This window comes from Amblyraja radiata, chromosome 5 (assembly GCF_010909765.2).
Source record: "Amblyraja radiata isolate CabotCenter1 chromosome 5, sAmbRad1.1.pri, whole genome shotgun sequence".
Lineage (NCBI taxonomy): Eukaryota > Metazoa > Chordata > Chondrichthyes > Rajiformes > Rajidae > Amblyraja > Amblyraja radiata.
The window spans coordinates 33,780,412-33,801,123 of NC_045960.1; the positions used below are offsets into that span (position 1 = coordinate 33,780,412).

Sequence of the window (20,712 nt, forward strand, 5' to 3'; positions counted from 1 at the left end):
AGCTTCTGTATCTTTTGCCTGATGGTGTGGGACAAGTCTTTGATAATGCTAGCTGCTTTTCTAAGTTATCATGAAGCGTAGATGGAGTCAGTGGTGGGGAGCCTGGTTTGTATGATGGACTGGGCTAACATCCATGGATCATTTATTGGCCTCGTAGACAAATGTTTAAATTAACATCCAAGCCTTGCATCTTATTGTGTACGAAGGAACTACAGATGCTGGTTTAAACCGAAGATAGACAGAAAAAGCTGAAGTAACTCAGTGGGTCAGCCAGCAACTCTCGAGAAAAGGAATAGGTGACATTTTGGGTCAAAACCCTTCTTCAGAATGAAGAAGGGTCTCGACCCAAAAAGTCACATATTCCTTTTCTCCAGAGATGCTGCCTGACCCGCTGAGTTACTACTTGCATCTTATTGTCACTCTTTGATTATTTTGTATGTTAGTTAAATACTATTGCATTTTCTCAGTTCCAGAAGGAAAAGCTGGTGGAAACTGAATAATGATGGTTAAAATTCTGATGCTAATATAAAAATAGTTTGCATAGCAGAAAGCTGAAGCTGCATTCCCTCCCTGCCTCCATTATATATAAAGTTACATAACGTCTTTGGCACAGGAATGCTGATTCAACAGGGAAAAATATCTGTGATTTTGCCATTGTATACGATATCATTGTGGAAAATTCATACAAGTAGGGTGGGACCCACATCCCTGGGGCAGGGAAGAACTGGCTTCATTGTAAGCAATGCTCCTTTTGCTTCATCGAACAAACCGCATTGTAAGTTGTGAATGTATCCCACCATTCTGAATGAAGGAAGCTTTGTTTTGTGTACTTTGGGGGACTGGATGCCATTCAACTCATTTTTGGGTGTTCAGAGGATCTTTGGAAGAATTGGTTACTTCATTAGTGCAATCTATTTGACCTGCCCATGGACCGTCCTGTTTAAATGTCCACTCTGTTTACAACAAGAGTAGAGTATTTAATTGCCTTGTGTACCGACGATGGAACAATCAAATCCTTACTTGCAGCAGCATAACTGGCCTGTAAACTCAATACCCTTAAATAATATAATAATAAACATAAAACTTCAAATTAATAAAATTCAAACCAGTGCAAAAATCCCAAAGTCCTTAGTGTAATAAAAGACAGTCCATGGAATATCATGGAATACCAGTCTGAAGAAGGGTTTCGGCCCGAAACGTCGCCTATTTCCTTCGCTCCATAGATGCTGCTGCACCCGCTGAGTTTCCCCAGCAATTTTGTGTACCCATGGAATATCATGGTTGTTTTGTGGTATTCAAAAGCTCAATGGTGGTTGAGAAGAAGCTCTTCATGAACCTGGTGATCACTGTTTTGTCAAACTGCTCCACCAGCTTCCCAGGAGTGAAATGAGAGTGTGGCCAGCATGGTGTGGGTCTTTGATATTGGCTGCCATTTTGCGGTAGCACCTCTTATAGGTATGTCAACTCAGTCTGCCATTCATTATGTTAAATTGGTTGGGACTGGAATACAATATTGAGCTTGAATGAATTAATTTAAATAAGCAGAGAATTTGCAGGTTATCATGGTATTTGTTTATTTTTTGCACAATCTCCAAATTTTTTTTTGCATAATCCGCAAGCATTGCCACTTTTCATTTCACTGCACATCTCATATGCGTATGTGACAAATAAACTCGACTTGACATGGTATTGGCGCTCAATTGAGAGCAGCGAGATGTTGGAAAAATTGGGAGTGTCCAATGTAATGCCAGTATATGAAAAGGGAAACAGCTGATCTGGGCAATTACAAGACAATTAGCTTGACATTTCTACAGTTGCAGAGGAAAAATCAATTTGGATAAAGAGAAATAAAAGTCTTTACTTGGACCTCAGTATTACTTGATGAACGTTGTGGAATGGTCAGCAGTAGTAAAAGTCAAGAGTAGATGAGGGAAATTCACTAGTTAAGAATTAAGGGCTGTTTAGGGCCTTGAATCTTTTGCACCATTCAATGAGATTAAGACTGACCTTTGACGGTACTTTGATAATCTGGTTTAGCATCTTTATGGACCTGTCCCACTTATGCGATTTTCCAGGTGACTGCCAGCGACTGTCAAGTTGCCCGAAAAACTGGCAACTGGAACGGCGACTGTCAGAGTTGAACGCACACGAACACACACGAACGCACACGCACACGAACGTACACGCACACGAACGTACACGCACACGAACGTAATGCACATGAGCACACACGCACACGAGCACACACGCACACACACACACACACACACACACACACACACACACACACACCTGTCTGAGTGAAATTCACACGGTGCAAAGCCAATGTGATAGACGCACACCGCGATGAACAGGAAGGTTGGTGCTGTAATTAAGACGGCTAAAGCACAGTGGACGGTAAGTCCTTTAAAAGAGGAGGGGGGAAAGGAGGGAGAAGGAGTGGAGACAACTTTTAAGAAGCCAGAGATACACGGTTGTGAAGCTCTGCGAACATTTAACATTACCGGTCAGTCATCCTTGGTTCTGTAAACTACTGCTTATGTTTTTCCCCCAATAAGCCAGTGAAATTCACCGGTCAGCACCGGCTACAACCTTCGAGAACCTTCAACCTCCTGGAAACCCACCAGGACCTCCTGGCGACTCACCTACGGCACGAGAATTCTCGCTACTCTCCATGGCGGTTTCATTCTAGTCGCCGCTAATTTTTCAACATGTTGAAAAATTCGCGGCGACCGTAATGAGGCAGCGACTAGTTCCCAGAATGCGGGAACTCCTCACGACCATGAAGGCGACTCCCCGGCAACCGCCTGTGAACATGTCGCGACTGCATAGTCTCCTGCAGTCGCCTGAAATGTCGCCTTAGTGGGACATGCCCATTACCCTTAACTTTTTTTTTCATGAACAAAACCTATCAATTTTAAGTTTTAAAATTTAGCGACTAATCAAGCAATATCTGACCTTTGTGAAGAGCGTTCTAAACCATACAATTTCTGTTTCAAAAGGCTAACTTTAATTCATTTTATTTTTCCTTGACTACCAAACTAGCAGGAATATTTTCTTGACTTATCCTATCAGTGCAATATAATTTCTAGAAAAAGAAGCAGTCAAATCTCTGGGGCAATATGAATGTATTATGAATTGTCCCTCATAATTTAACCTTAAGGTTGATATTGTTCTGCAGAAGTTAAGGCGTACTCTCAAAGGTCAATACATCCATCATGGAGTGTAATACACAGGTCTTTTAAAAAAAATCAATTTTGTATTGCAGAACTTCTGCCCACTTTAGTTCTAATCCTTAAGATATAATTACCACATTCCATTAGCCTTGGTTATTTGACGCATCTGTCCTTAAAATTTTTACTCTTATTACATGAACACCCACTTTCCCCACCCCAACAAATTTCATTGAACAATTACTGTTTTTTTCATAATTCCGTAAGGTATGGAAGGAGGCCATACAATGATTGGCCTATACTAGTTCTTGAAGCATTCTGAATTCCCCATTAATAACCTTCAGACTTTAGAGATAAAGGGGTGAAACAGGCCCTTCAGCCCACCGAGTCCACGCTGACGAGCAATTGTCCCATATACTAACTGACTCTAGGGACAGTTTTTCAATTTACCGAAGCCAATTAACCTACAAACCTGAAGGTACACAAAATTGCTGGAGGAACTCAGCGGGTGCAGCAGCATCTATGGAGCGAAGGAAATAGGCGACGTTTCGGGCCGAAACCCTTCTTCAGACTCCCCTTCGCTCCATAGATGCTGCTGCACCCGCTGAGTTCCTCCAGCAATTTTGTGTACCTTCGATATTCCAGCATCTGCAGTTCCCTTTTGAACAACCTACAAACCTGTATGTCTTTGGAGTGAGAGGAAACCAGAGCACCTGGAGAAAACTCACATGGTCACGGGGAGAACATACAAACTCGGCACAGACAGCATCAATAGTCAGTATCGAACACAGCTCTCTGGCGTTGTAAGGCAGCAACTCTGCCACTGTGCCAGCCTATTCTCTCTCATTTTTATCACTTAACTAGTAATCTGTTCAATGCCAGCAGAGTTTTGGATACATTTGCATGAAGAAAGCATTTGAATATTCCACTAAAGGTAACAAAAACATTGATCAGAGTGTCATGATAACAGAAGGTAATGGATGTTTTCAAGAGAGTTCAATTTGGCTCGTGGGGCTAACAGAATCACGGGAAACGGGGGGGGGAAAGCAGGAATGGGGTACTGATGCTGGAGTAACTCAGCAGGACAGGCAGCATCTCTGGAGAGAAGGATTGGTTGACCTTTCGGGTCAAGACCCTTCTTCAGACCTTCCTCAAATTAGGAGACCAAAATTGCACACAATACATCAGGTATGGTCTCAGGGCCCTGTACAACTGCAGTAGGACCTCCTTGCTCCTAAACTCACATCCTCTTGCAATGAAGGCCAACATGTCATTAACTTTCTTCACTGCCTGCTGTACCTGAATGCTTACTTTCAGTGACTGATGTACAAGCACGCCCAGGTCCCCTTTTCCTAATCTGACACCATTCCGTCTGAAGAAGGGTCTCGCCCCGAAACGCCACCCATTCCTTCTCTCCAGAGATGCTGCCTGTCCTGCTGAGTTACTCCAGCATTTTGTGTCTATCTTTGGTTTAAACTTCCTGATATCATCTCTTCCTCTCCCTCACTCAATGTTATTAAGCCCAGGAATTAAGTGTTTGAAGAAAAATACAACATCCAGAACTGAAATTGATGATTTACCTTTAAAGGGTTAATCACCTCCATCAAATTGACAACTAAAAATAGAAATTAAGGTTGGGCAGTTATCATTTCCATTTTGCAGTGGAGGGGATTGTTACATTTGTGCAGGAACGGGGTACTGAATGTGGATGATCAGCCATGATCACAGTGAATGGCGGTGCTGGCTCGAAGGGTTGCATGGCCTACTCCTGCATCTATTGTCTATTTCAAAGGCCACTAGTTGGAATGCATCAGACAAGATGTGGTTGAAGTAAAGGCCTGAGACCTTATAAAAGAGCTTGCAAGCACTAGATTTTTGGTTAATGAGGCAAAAATTAGACTTTCACCATTGTTTTTATATAACTAGTTGTCCTTGCCTATGGAATTTTTCATGTGAACGCGTAATGGTTAAATAATGCTTCCTTCATTGTTTACTCTGAACTGGTGAAGAAGCATTTCCAATTGAATATCTTTTATGGTCTAAAGTCAACTGAGAAGAATATGTACAGTCACTTGCAAGTAAGTCAAGTCAGGATCACTGATTTACTTTGCCTAAATTTAAGAGTCTGGGTGAATGATCAGGAATGGTCCCATTTTATTTCTAACACCAACTCGTAAATTAAGTTCACAATTTGACTTATGGGTTTGCATTTTCACTTGCTGTTGTAGTGTGCTTTACCATAAGATCAGAAATCCGCTCCCACAATTGCCCTAATCAATTGCAGTGATTTTGGTTCTATGCCATTGTCCCCAGAACAAAAAATCTGATCACTTTAAATACTTTGCAGAAAAGTGTACTCTTGATGATGTTTACAGCTACCCCTTGAATGGATGTCTGTTCCATGCATTTGACAGCTGGAGTCTCCAGTGTACAACTCGAACTTGCAGATAAAACTGTTGCCAACTGAATCGCACCTGGGACCTACCTCAACAACATGAACATTTGTTTGGAAGACATTGGAATTACGGTTAAAATAAAAAAAATTAAGAGGTTGTAGCTGAAAAAGCCAATGCAATTTAAAGTGAAACTATGTAGAGGAAGCAAATGTGAATGTTGTTTAGTGACCATCTAAAATAAATGAAGAATGTTGGGTGTTGTTTTGTCAGGAGTGGTGGTGGTTGCAGATACTATTGTGGTATTTAAGAAGCTTTTGTATAGGCACATGGATATTCAGGGAATGGAGGGATATGCAGGGAATGGAAGGATATGGATCAGATGCAGGTAGAGGTTCCTGTTCTGTACTGTTCTATGTTCTAATGATGGGCAGTTTGTCATGTGAATAGACAATAGGTGTAGGAGTAGGCCATTTGGCCCTTCGAGCCAGCACGGCCATTCAATGTGATCATGGCTGATCGTCCCTAATCAGTACCCCGTTCCTGCCTTCTCCCTATATCCCCTAACTCCGCTTTCTTTAAGAGCCCTATCTAGCTCTTGAAAGTATCCAGAGAACCGGCCTCTGAGGCAGAGAATTGCACAGACTCACAGCTCTCTGTGTGAAGAAGTGTTCCCTCGTCTCTGTTTTAAATGGCTTACCCCTTATTCTTCAACAGTGGCCCCGATTCTGGACTCCCCCAACATCGGGAACATGTTTCCTGCCTCTAGCGTGTTCAAACCCTTAAGAAAATATAGGCTAGTTGGCAAAAGCGTTGATAAAGAGACTAATTAAAGGGCCTGTCCCACTTTCACGACCTAATTCACAACCTTTTTTACTCGTGGGCATTTTTCATCATGCTAGAAAAAACGCCCCGACCTACTTGATGCCACGAGTACCTACGACTAGCACCACGACCTACCTATGACCTTGTGACGCCATGCTGCGAGTATGAGTCAAAGGCAAACTCGGCAGAGGTCGTGAATTAGGTCATGAAAGTGGGACAGGCCCTTGACTCTTGTAAACAATAGGCTGCTAACAAGCTCGGGGACTTTGAGGATGGCTCAAAAACAAGTTAATGAGGAATAACAGGCAGTTCGTGAATGATTAGAAAGAACTGCAGATGCTCAAAAAATCAAAGGTAGACAAAAAATGTTGGAGAAACTCAGCAGGTGAGGCAGCATCTATGGAGAGAAGGAATAGGCGACGTTTCGGGTCGAGACTTTTCTTCTACCATTTCGTGAATGATGTTGTAATTCAGGTGTGATCAACAAACAAGTAGAACTGGTTGTGAACTATTTGGTTATAAAATGTAGACAATATAATTGAGTTAATTCCCTTTGGATGTGAAAAGCCACCAGGATGGCCAAAAGTGGTCAACTTTGCTGCCTACACAATTCCCTTCCCTCAGTTGATATTGTTTCTTGGTTATTGCCCCTTCTTCAGATCTCTTTATAATACAATACAATACCGTTTATTTGTCATTTGAACCTCACATGAAGTTCAAATGAAATTTGGTTTCTGCAGTCATACAAGAAAAGAACCAAGACACACACCAACACAATTTACACAAACATCCATCACAGTGAATCTCCTCCTCACTGTGATGGAAGGCAAAGTCTTGTCTCTCCCCTGCTCTCCATTCCTCTCCCGAAGTCAAAGTCAAAGCCCCCGGCTGGCACTAGCAAGTCCCACGGCCATTTAAAGCCGCGCCGGGCGATGTATGGCCCCGCTCCAGGTCACTCTCAACCCCGCAATTCGAGCGGGAGAAGTCGCCGTTGCCGGTGCCCCGCAAAGCAGTCTCCCACCGGGGACCCGCGAGCTCCCGGTGTCACCATCCACCGGAGTCGGGTCACAGCAGCGCGCCACCGCAGCTCTCCACGCACCGAAGCCGGCCAGCTCCACGATGGTAGGTCCGCAGCTCCGCAGGCTCCGTGACTTGAGCTGTCGTTCCGGTTGGAGGCCGCTCCACGGTGCTAGGCCCCAACGGCAAACGAGACCCGACAGGGAAAAGGTCGGGTCCCCGTACAGGGAAAAGATCTAAAAGTTTCCCCCGCCCCCCACACATACACAGTTAAAAAAAAACACCACAAACTATACACTCAACAGGACAATAAAATAAAAAAAGACAGACGGACTGCAGAGGCCGCCGCGACGTCGGTCGCGCCGCCAACCCACTACCCAACCCAAATCCTTTTAGCTTTAGAAATACAGTGTGGATACTTTGGGTAGCTGGTGCAGCGAGGCAGTGGCTCTACTGGTGAGCCACTGCCGTCCTCTTGGTCTGCGGTGAATTTGCTGAACTCTACCTGTCCAACAGCTGATGTCAACCCAACCAACAGAAAAGGTGATTTGGGTTACAAACCTGCAGCTCTCATTTCAATGTGTGCTCATACAGATGAAATACTGAAGTGTGCGTTTGCCAACCAGGCAATAACCAAATATATTGGCACCTTGCTAGCAAAGGAAAAAATTATATATTTCAATAGATAGATATGAAATGCTGGAGTAACTCAAAGGGTCAGGCAGCATCTCGGGAGAAAATGAATAGATGACGTTACAGTCGAGACCGTTCTTTGGAGGACCCAAAATGTCCCCCGTCAAACGATCCATCTTGACCGGGAACGTCACCTATTCCTTTTCTCCAGAGATGCTGCCTGATATCAAAAGCAAAGGAACAGCCTGGGTGATTGCTGTCTGGGCAATGGGGAATTTATTGAAAATATTTGTTAGAATTGCTACTCGAGTGTTCTCTCTCCCATTGTCCCACTTGGAAAGCTTGCCATGTTTCTAGCATTTCATGTGAGGATTGTCATAGATTGGAAAAGTAACCTTTTGGGTCCAGAGACAAAATGGACCACTTATCATTACATTAAATAGATTTGTCCAGAAAGTTATACATGTTGGTTTACTTCCACATCTGAGTTTCTCTTTCACCAGAACAAATCTTTTTTTTTAAATCCTTTATTTATTTATTTTTAATTTTACATAATTCATTGAAGTGCACTGCATTTGGAGAGGCACTTTATTATGAAGTTACATCAAAGTGAATCACATACCGCTTATAGAACCAGAAAAGATCAAGGATGAAACAATTGCATACACATCAAGAGTGCAGAAGTTCATATAATTCAGAAATGTCATGCAGCACGGAAACGGGACCTTCAGCCCAACTCATCCATGCCAACTAAAATACTCCATCTAAGCTAGTCCCATTTGCCGATACCTAGCCCATATTCCTCTAAACCTTTCTGGTCCACATACATGTCTTATAAATGTTGTTGTTGTACCTTCCTCAACTAAACCCTGATACCCATTTGATATACTCACCACCCCATGTGTAGAAAAAGTTGCCTCTTGAGTTCCTATTCAATCTTGCCTCTTAGGTTTTCCTCCCTCCCCTCCAGCGGACTTAGTTCCAATGCAGTCTGATGCAAGTGTGACTCACCGCAGGAATAGACTGAATTTTCAGAATAACATGAAATGGTCCAGAGGCAATGGTGGCCGCCTCTCACAGCAGATAATCTTAACTTCCATTCATGTAACATCAAACACTGTTACACAATCAATCGCTCTACCAAGGGATTTGAAGTTGCTTGCAAGGGAAATGTGTTCCAGAAAGGACAGTGCTCCAGAAAGGAGAGAGTGCAGGGAGAGAACAAGAAGCAAACAAGCAAGAAGTTATTTTTACTATTTTTTAGAGATACAGCATAGAAACAGGCCCTTCAGCCCACCGTGTCCACTGGTCACTAGTTCTATGTTATCTCACTTTCTCATCCACTCCCTACATGCAATGTATGGACGCCAATTAACTCACATATTTGGGAAGGTTGGAGGAAACCAGAGCACCCGGGGGAAATCTACACGGTTTCGGGGAGAATGTGCAAACTCCACCCAGTTAGCACCCGAGGTCAGGATTGAAGCCAGTTCTCTGGCGCTGTGAGGCAGCAGCTCTATCATCTGCACCATTCTGCTGCTCGATTAATAGTGCAATCAGGTTTCTGGACCAAGTGGCTGGGAAATGTGTGATTATTGTGCCAGCAGTGTGGCTGAATAGTGGACTGGTTCACATTTGGGTGGGATGGCTGGTTAAGACTGTTCCAAACAAATTCTGAAAGAATGTTTCTTCTGGACAAACCAAGTGGCTGCCCAACTGCCAATTGGCAATTTCAATTCCTGTTACCTGGCCCACAATAAAAACATTTTTTTTTAAATGCACACAGGCATGAAGCCAAGCAGGTGCTTTCACTGCATGTACAAATTTACCCATCTGAAAAACATCACCCAACAAGCATGGGCTTGCATAAAGCACATTTGGAGTATCCACTCGTCCAGCAAACTATTCAATTGTGACTCCAACTATAACTATTACCTGAGTACAAATCTCAGAAAACAAATTTTCAGCCATTCGAATTGCCCAGTTTTCAAGATTGCTTAAAGTAATTCTTTTTTAAAGATTTAAAAATTCATCCCAAATATTTAGCGATGTTTTTAGACATTGTATTGGCTGATATAAAAAAAGAAGGTTAAACAATGGAACGAGCTACCTGAGGCAGGGACTATCCCTGGCTGGAGGGGGAAGATCCAACCCGCCAATCGGCACAGAAGTCTCGATGAGGTTGCCAAGTCTTCTGGTAACTTGAAGTAGCTTTTTTTTTTTTTTTTTTTAAAGGCTGGTTAGGTTGCAGCTATGATCTGAATAACTAAGCTTCATCACAGCTAAATCATTTTAAAGTTGTATTAGCTATGAAGAACTATCACTTTTACTATCTTAGCACCACACAAGTTGGAAAAGGATAAGAAAATTGGGTCTAACAATCCACGCTGTGTAGATCGATAACTTGCTCTTTCTTGACAAGCCACCTAGCTCAAAACTCATTTATCTCCATGCAATGTTAAGACTGTGCACATCAATTGCCTTTTTTGAGCTCTGTCGTGGAGCTTAGTAAACTTCAGGGTGAGAGCCTTTCAAATTGAACCAGCTCTTCCTTTCTTTGAACAGATTCTAATTTGAAATTGTGAGTCGTTTGCCATGTTGAGCAAGCAGTTCCCTTTTTATTCCTTTCGAAACCTATTCTTGAAAAGAACTGCAGATGCTGGTTTAAATCGAAGATACACACAATGCTGGAGTAACTCAGTGGGACAGACAGCATCAGAGTCAGAAAGAAGGGTCTCGACCCGAAACGTCACCCATCCCCACTCTCCAGAGATGCTGCCTGTTCCGCTGAGTCACTCCAGCATTTTGTGTCTATCTTGGAAATTAAATTCCTGACATGCAAAATTACCACTGCTCATTTCTGCCTGAGCATTATCTTACAAAATGGATCTGACCAGCACAACAAAAAGCTTCCTTTTCATTTGTATGCCTCTCGTGGTAGCCTATGTTATGCTTCTTACATTTAAAGAGCTGTTAATTTGATTTTATGCTCAACAACACCCATTGTTCTTTCAAAACCAACCATTGTTTTGGTTTGATATTTCTCTGTTAACATGGCAAAGTTAAACACTTTTATTTTGGTTGGCTATTGCCCAAAGAAATATGCTGCCTTACTTTGTAATTACTCCCCTGCTTAATTAACAGTAAGATCCTGGGAATGATGGAATGTTTTGTTAATGGACAGACATGCCATCTTTAACTGTAACACATGATACACTAAAAATAGCAGTAAACTGCCATCATAACACAGCAATCCATTAAGCCGTTCTTCCAAATAGATGTTTAAGTTCACATGATAGTGAAGAATCATTTTTTTTAAATACTTTTGCTCTAAGATGCTCGAGTTCTAGTATCACTCATACTGCTCAGTATATTTAGTATTTTCTGTGCTTTATTGTGTGTAAACATTCAATTTGCATTGTTAGTGAACTGCACTGATACACAAAATCAAGGTTCAAATCGCCAGTGTGCAATAGCTAACTGATCTTTATTCATAGAGGACTTGAGTTATTACTTGCACATGAGCAGGTTAAAATGGCATGGACTCTCACTCTGGTCACTTTTTAATATGTGGACTAGATTAAATCTGGTGTGATCCTGCATTTCAGGCAAAAAGCCCATTGATACTTCATACTTAAATGCTAGCATTGAATGGGCACAGAACATAATTTGAGATGGCCGAGATATGCCACAGCATGACTCGCAGCTTTTTGGAAAGAAATGAAGTAGGAATAGGAATACTTTATTGTCATGTGACCAGACACAGTGAGATTCTTTGTTTACATAAACAATGCGTACAAATAGCAGCCACCTACGGCGCTGACAAAGTTACAAAGCACGCCGGCTCCCCCTATTGACCCCCCCCCCCCCCATTGTCCATTGTTCTTCCCCTCTCCCCTCACGGCAGTCCCTCCCCACGCCGGGCCATCCATTGTTCTTTTATTCCTGTATCCATGCATAATAAGCGCACAATTGTCGTGTTTATGTGGGGAAATCATCCAAGCAAGAACTCTTCCTTAGAACCAGGCCTCATGGGATAATTATCCAAGAGTAATATTAAAAAAATATATAGATAGATTAGAATATGTGGTATTGACTTTTTTTTGTCATCTCTCTCACCACACGCACACAACTAAAGACCATTCCCTTTTTGCACCTAATGCCTGTTATGAACAGCCTCAAATGCCATCCAGATGAACACATTTTTTTTTCTTGAGCCTGCAACAGACTCCTCCGTCACAAGAAAGCACCCAGGTTAATGTCTTTGGTACAGTTTTATTGGCAATTTTTATTTTATGACTATTAAAGACAGTTACATTATTTTATTATGTGTGCGTGCGTGTGTGTATATTATTATATACTAGGCCAAGTGTGTCCCGTCCCCTCAATGCGCGGGGGGGGGGGGGGGGTGCGGCCTGTGGCGTCACACGCACACTAACCACCCCACACACACACACCAACCACCTCCCTTGATATTATATTAATATTATTAATTGGCTCCTTTTACACCATCCCCACAATATCCACTGATGCATAGCCCCAACTCGCAGGCATGTCTAGAGAGGGGGGGGGGTAGAGAGAGAGGGGCAGAGACAGAGAGAGAGGGAGGGAGGGGGGGAGAGAGAGTAGAGGGGGGGGAGAGAGTAGAGGGGGGGAGAGAGAGAAGAGGGGGGGAGGGAGAGAGAGAAGAGGGGGGGAGAGAGAGAGACAGAGAGAGGAGGGGGGAGCGGGGCCCGCAGCTCGCAGCTCCTGGGGCCGGGCATAGAGAGGGGCACAGAGAGGGACACAGAGGCAGGGGAGCTTGCCGCCTTTTGGAGCTGGGGTTTCCGGGTCTTGCGAGCAGGCGGCCCTGCTGCTGTGAGCGGGCGGCCCTGGGCGACGTGATTCGCAGCGCGTGAACACAATATGCAGCCATTGTGACGTTATCACGTCATCAGCCAAAGCCAGTGGTTTCAGCGCTTTAATTTTCTAAGTTATTTGAGACTTTTTAACATTTTGATTAATAACTTGAGAAATAAAGCATTAAATTTTCAGATGAAGCGAATTTTGACTTCACGGGACAAATGTCTACAGGAATATGTAAAAATGTTACCGTTAGAGAGAGAGAGAGAGACACGCACGCACGCACACGCGCACACACACACACACACACACACACACACACACACACACACACACTATATACAATGCCATATGATTTCCAAGGAATCTCAAAATATTTGTAGTCAATTAGCTTTCTTTGTTGTTTTTTCTCTTATGTATTTTTCATTCTGTCCCTCTAGACTGAATTCAGCCTTGAATGAGAGAATATCTTTTGTGATTTGACTTTATCTAAATAGTTTATCAATGCAATTTGGCTCAATCAGCATCTTTTTTATGTTGTTTGTTAATTGTCCTAGTTAAAGCAAGGTGTGCTAGCAATATTATCAAAAGATCATGTGATAGGAGTAGAATTAGGCCATTCAGCTTGTCAAGTCTACTTCGCCATTCATTCATGGCTGATCTATCTCTCCCTCCTAACCCCATTTCTCTTGCCTTTTCCCCATGACCTCTGACACCTGTACTAATCAAGAAACGCACCAGAATCCCAGTGCCATGTAGATGTTTGAAGATACCTTGCATTTTGATTGCTGCTCTTCACAACGTCCAGTTCAGTAGGCAGATGGGATTGTTTGTAAAGTATGCACAGAATCCTGTTTGCATTTACTTCACTGGCAGCATCCATTAAACTGATTTCTTGTGTTGTTTTTCATTTGCAGGTTCAGACAGCTTGGAGTTCATTAGTGCAGGGGACAATGACTTTCCTCCAAGCTGCAAAAGACTCAAGACTGAAAAGGATCCCCAGGTAGACGTTGAGGCAGTGGGTCACCAAGAAGAATCTCCTGCTAGGCCGCCCAATGTGTCCAGACACTGTCATGATGCTTCCTTTCGACAAACGAATGGCTTTGTGAATCACAGCCATCTGGAGGCAAGCGTGGAAGTTATGCTGGAAGAAGACTGCGGTTTTGAGGAATCGTCCTTGTATTGTGAAAGGCTCAGCAAAACCAAAGTGCTGGATGATGGGAAACTCTACAAATGTTCCTACTGTAGCTACACAACTGACCAGTCGGACAAATTGAAGCATCATTTCCTGATTCACGAAGGCCAGAAGGCTTCAAGGGACGTCACTGCACCTGACGGATTGGAAGCCCAGTCACAGAAAAAGTCCTACAAATGCACCTACTGTCATTTTGCCTGTGATCATATGATCACCTTAACGCGACACAAGAGGCAGCACATGAGCAAGCCTTTAATGGATAAAAAAGGGAGCACTGTTTCTAAGAAACCTGTTCCCTCTCAGGCAGACTGTGACAAGACCACCATGGAAAGTGAAAAGAAGTTTTACAATTGCTCATATTGCAATTATACATCATATTTGATGGGGAATCTACAGCGCCACATCCGTATCCACCTTGGAGAAAAGCCCTTCAAGTGTGACCAGTGTTACTATGCAACTGGCCAGTCAGGAAACTTGAAGCGTCACAAACTAACTCATACACAGAAAAGATCTTACGCTTGCAACCAGTGTGACTATGCATCTGGTCAGATGGGCAATCTCAAACGTCATATGCTGACGCACTCACGGAAAAAGAGCTTCAAATGCAGCCAGTGTGACTACGAAGGCGAAAGTATGGCTGACTTAATGAGGCACAAACAAAACCACAAGGATGACAAAGCTTTCTTGCAAAACAATGAACCAGACACAACTGCATTAAACAAGAATGACGAGCAGCCTTATAAGTGTTTGTATTGTAGCTATGCCTCGCCACTGTTGGGGAACCTCCAGCGACACATGCGTATCCACCTCGGAAAAAAGCCCTTCAGGTGCGGCAAATGTGATTATTCCTCCTCTCAGACGGGGAACCTGAAACGCCACAAGCTGACGCACACACGTGAGAAAATATTTAAATGCCGCCACTGTGGCCACATCTGCAGTAACTTGATAGATTTAAAACGGCACAAAGAGACTCACTTAAAGGATAAGCCCTTACAAGATGATGAAAAAGCTCCAGAGAACAAGCGAGGCATCAGTGATGAACTCTCGGCCCTTACTCCCATTCAAGCTGAAACGGGCACTGGGGATAAAAAGCCTTACGAATGTTCGTATTGTGATTACACGTCGTTATTGGTGGGAAACCTCCAAAGGCACACTCGCATTCATCTTGGAGAGAAGCCCTTCAAATGCGACCAATGTGACTATGCAACCTATCAGTCTGGGCACCTCAGGAGACACAGACAGACACACGTGCACAAAAGATCACTGAGGTGCCGCTTTTGTGACTATGTCTGTGGGAATGTGAGAGAAGTAAAGCTGCACCAACAAGAGCACACCAAGAAAACTGGAAGCGGAGACAAGAAGCCTTTCAAATGCACACACTGCAATTATGTGTCTTCTTTATCAGGGAACCTGCAGCGGCACATCCGTATCCACTTGGGAGAAAAACCCTTTAAATGTGACCAATGCGAATATGCATCCCACCAGTCGGGAAATCTCAAGCGTCACATATTAACTCATTCTCGGCCCAAGTCCTTCAAATGTGGCATCTGCTACTGTACCTGCGGCAGCGCCGCGGGGCTAAAGGAACACAAGGAGAATCACATCAAGAAAGAATTTCTGGTGCAGGAAGACGAGGATGGGATTGGGAAAACCCAGGAGTGTTATTCCTGCAAGCTGTGTAGCTTTGTCTCAGAATATCCCGGTCATCTCATGCGCCACATGAAAACTCACAACTCGGAGAAGCCATACAAGTGTCACTACTGTGCATATGCGACAGTACAACAGGGCAATCTGAAACGGCACATATTAATCCACACTGGGGAAAAGCCCTTCCAGTGCGACGAGTGTAGTTACACCTGTAGCCGGATGGAGAATTTGAAACGGCACAAGCAAATCCATGTGGAAGATACATTGCCGGAAGAAGGGGAAGGCAGCAGTTCGTTGAAACCCAAGAATCCCTTTCCTTGTGAATTGTGCAACTTTAAAGCCCAGTACCCCAGCATCCTTGCAAGGCACATGAAAACTCACACAGATGAGGCAGGGAAAGCAGAGGGGGCCGAAAGTGTCTGCCCGGATGAAAAGCCCTTTCGGTGTGACCAGTGCACCTACTGTACCTGCAGTACGACCAGCTGGAAGGAGCATTTGCAGAGCCATGTGGATGGTGCAGTGGCACCAGAGTGCAAGGAAGAACGCAACACTGAAAATGCCCCGAAGCATTTTTCTTGCAATCTGTGTGACTTCATCACCAACGATCCAGAGGACCTAATGAGACACATAAAAACCCACAGCACAGGCTCTGCACCCGGTGATCTCCACACCGCTTCCACTGAGGTACACACATGTCAAAGCAGTGAGAACATCTTCTCTTGCAAGTTGTGCAATTTTGTTACACAGTACCCCAACCACTTCATAATGCACATGAAAATGCACATGAAAACTCACAGCACAAACAATAGTGAATACCAGTGTTCCCATTGCAACTATACCACCAAGCAAAGTGGGAACTTTAAGCGCCATATCCAGGTTCACTTGGGTGTAAAGCCATATAAATGTAAAAAGTGCGACTATGCTTCAATTAATTTTGCAAACTTGAAGCGGCACTTGCAGACCCATATGAAACAAACATCTAACCAAATCAATCTCCCCTCTTCTGATACTGTTGATCAGGCACAAAAGGACATAAAAAAGGAGAAAGATGATAATGTAGATTCGCAGGAAGATAGCTCTGAAAATAATGACAAACCTCCCAGCTGTGCTTCAAGACATTTAAAACGGAAGAGGCAGCATAAATGTCCCCATTGCCCATACAAGACCATCGAGCTGGGGAACCTCAACAGACACGTCAGGAGCCACAGAGGAGACAAACCCTTTAAATGCACTCAGTGTAACTATGCTTCCACCCAAATGGTCAACGTCAAACGACACCTTCTAACGCACACGGGAAAGAGGTTCTACCAGTGCACGGAGTGCGAGTTTCTGTGCGAGGGCAAGGTGGCCTTTAAACTGCATAAGCAGAATCATATGGAAAGTTTAGAGATAAAGAAGGAAGGGGAGAATGAGAATGGCCTTGGCAAAGAACAGAAATTCTTCTCTTGTGAGTTGTGCAATTTTGTCTCTCAGTACCAGAGCAACCTCATAAGACACATGAACATACACAACTACAGGAGGCCATACAAATGCTCACAGTGTAACTATGTCTCTGCCCAACAGGGCAATCTGAAGCGACACATGAGGAACCATCTGCAGAGAGAAACCTTCCAATGTGAACAGTGCAACTATTCGTGTGCTTCCATGACCAACCTCAAACGACATGCCAGGGTTCATACAAGTCCAATTGTGCAATAAAGGGAAAGCTTGCGTTGGAAAGGTTAAAGAGCCCTGTTCAACGGGTTAGATTGTTGTGATGGGCAGCACTCTGCATCCTACACTGACATAAGGAGTAATGCAGAGTTAGATATGTTTTACTGTGGATTATCCCAGTATATAACTAAAAGGTGCAGTGATGGACTCTTGCAAGCCATCCAGTACAAGCAACATCAAGAGACTAAAGGGACTTGTTTGGGATAAAATGGTATTAATTTTGGGGACAAGCATTGGTGGTGTGCCACTTTACAACTATACTTGAAATCATTGTAAATCTTAAAAATACATTGGTGTGAACATAAGTTCTGATTGTTTAACCCACATTAGAGTGAAGCTCTCTTCCAGCCTCTTTGGAATGTTCACTTGTCTTAAGTAGATTCTTGGTTAAAACGGCCAATTTTCGATCAAAGTGAAAACCAGAGGCTATAACTTTCACTGAAAAAAAATCAAAGTAAAGTAGATATCAGGTAGACTTCAAATCGAAAGGTGATAAACGTTTGGTTATATCATAGCAAAAAAAAAATAGAAGGGGTATTCATGATAATTGTTAAAACGGGGCCATTGGGATACAGGAGGAAAGCTGATTTTTCCAATTGCATCCACGTCTTATGTTTGTTTAAAATTATGTAAATAGGTATTAAGAGGTAAATAACCTATTGAATGTACATTAGGAGATGCTGCAGATCCATATTAATCTAGCAGTGATCATTGACTGGCTAAGTAGACAAAGCTGTACACCTATTTCTTTTTCTTGAGGGGCTGAGCCTTTTGTCTTTCCCAGGATTACTACAGTCGTTTTACACTGGGGTTGTTGATTTAGTTTAAATTTGAGCAGAGTGTTCAATCACATTAAATACTAAAGCATGGGTTGTAATTATTTTTTTGATAATTTATATATTTAGTAATGATTAGAGAACATTCATTATTATGTGCTTCTGAATTTCATCTGACTCTGTCACCGTAACAAACTGCTTATGTAAGTTTGTCCATGAAATGCCACTTTATTGTTTGTGCGTGTCATTCAAATTTCCTTAAACTTTCCAGTGAATTATAAATATAGCAAATGTAGCCAATTTGGACACGATCCCTTAAAAGTGAATTCAATCTTGGTTTTATTACAATTTAACATTTCTGGTTTTGTTCTTATTGCACCAGAAGTAGAATATGCATTTCAGGTAGTAAGACAAAAAACTTAAGTAGAGAATGTAGAAACAAGGAACTGCAGAAGCTGGTTTACAAAAAAAGAGACAAAGTGCAGGAGTAACTCAATAGGTCAGGCAGCATCCCTGGTTGCGTGAAGTTTTGGGTCTGGACCCATCTCAGACTGTGGGGAGGGAAAGAAAGCAAGATGAAAGCCTTGCTTTCTTCGCCCCACCGTCACCATCAGACTGAAAAACGGTCCTGACCTGAAAGGTCACCTATCCATGTTCTCCATGGATGCTGACTGACCTGAATTACCCCAGCACTTTGTGGGTTTTTTAAGACAAAAATAAATATTGGTCTGGTTGTAGTGCAGGGATTCCCTTTAGTGCAATATCACTGTGACATGAAATGCATAATTGTGGGAAACAATTTGGACTGCAGAACTGAAGATGCAAATTATCTTGCAGTTACGTAGGAGAATGAAAAATGCCCGTTACACTGGAAGCAAATTAAATCTGCTGATTAGGTTTTGATTTTGGTAAAACTTTTTTCATTTTTGTCATTGAAAGTTGCAAATATTTCACGGATTGTAGTTTAATTTAGTTTGCAAATGCTCCTGGTAAATCAGGATGTACAATGGAGGAAAAAACATAGCAGAAACCTGTTTGCAATTATAATTTCAGTCTTTCGAAACGCTATTCTCTCTGTCGCTCTCCACTTCATATCGTTTGGACTTGTTGAATTTTCCATGTTACAAGGCAATAGAAACTGCAGGTGCGGATTTGGAAAATAAATTATTTCGCAAGACATTGAGATTTTCCAGAAACAATGTTTGTATCAAATGCCATTTTTTTTTGCTTTGTTTGGCATAAAGTTGATCAATTAATACAGTTGCAAAAACGTCATTATTGTCATTTAATTTAATTTTGGTTCAACTTTACGAAATCATAGTTAAGAGTTATGCAGAGCAGAAACGGACCCTTCAGTCCACGACACATATTTTTGCCCTTCTACATTTTCCCACATCAGATGCGTATACGTCTATGTCCTGCCTTTTTCAGTGCTTTGTATCTGACTCCACTACTTTCTCTGGTAGTGAGTTCCAGAACTGCTTAAACCACATCCTTTCTATAATGTGACTAGAAGTTCACACGATGATTAAGGTGTAATTTAACCATTGTTTTGTAAAGTTGCAACACAATGTGCAGGATTTTAGATTGTGTGCTCTAATCTATGAAGACAAGCAGGTCAAATGCTTTTATTCACTTCCTATCTATTTGTGTTGCCACTTTTGGAGCGCTATGGATTTGAACAAGCTTCCACTAAAATGCTGAAATACACCCTAAAGATATCTGTTGAAGTAAGAGGAATTAAAAGTAGTTGAAGATCACTGCTGCTTCTCATTTCTGAGAAAGGAACTACTGGAAGTGCCATTACTCAAGCACTGTGCACAGATGATTTATTGCAAGATTAAATATTTTCAGTCACTTACACACTTTTGAATTTCAACAGTATGATTAATGCACTTACATTGGTGTATTAATAAAATACATTCTGGTACAAATATCACTGAGCTTCGCAGGAGAGTTGTCAAATGCAGTATAACATTCTCAGAGGCTCCATGAAAACATTACTTAACGCTGAGCCAACTAAGTAGGTCGGCATGGTGGTGCAGTGATAGAGTTGCTGCCTTACAGCGCCAGAGACCCGGGTTCAATCCAAACTACGAGTTTGTGTCTGTGTGGAGATTGTATGCTCTCCCCGTGACCCGACTACGGGTGCTGTCTGCTTTTCCCGGGTGCTCTGGTTTCCTCCCATATTCCAAAGACATACAGGTTTGTACGTTAATTGGATTCTGCAAATCATAAATTTTCCCTAATGTGTAGGATAGTGCTAGTGTACGGGGTGATCGCTGGTCGGTGCGGACTCTGGGCCAAAGGGCCTAATTCTGTGCTGTATCTCGAAAGTCAAAATGTGATCTCCCATGCTCTTATGCCTTGAAAACCTGAATGAGGCACAAATAATAGGAAGTGTTGAAAAAGTGGCTTTTACTGTTTATACTTAATATGCTCTCATAACCAAACTGTTATGGGAGCCATTACTCCACTTTTTTTCCATCAACAATTTG

At 42.7% G+C, this 20,712-nt stretch overlaps 1 protein-coding gene across 1 annotated transcript in view; it reads left to right on the plus strand.

Annotated features, from left to right (window-relative positions):
- The window catches only part of LOC116973178 (zinc finger protein 721-like), a 31,380-nt gene extending 11,896 nt beyond the window's left edge, over positions 1-19,484 (plus strand). Inside the window, exon 2 of the mRNA XM_033020988.1 lies at positions 13,801-19,484. Within this exon, the coding sequence (XP_032876879.1) occupies positions 13,801-17,423 (3,623 nt within the window). The 3' untranslated portion in view covers positions 17,424-19,484. The remainder of the gene's footprint in view (positions 1-13,800) is intronic.
- Positions 19,485-20,712: the final 1,228 nt, after the last annotated feature.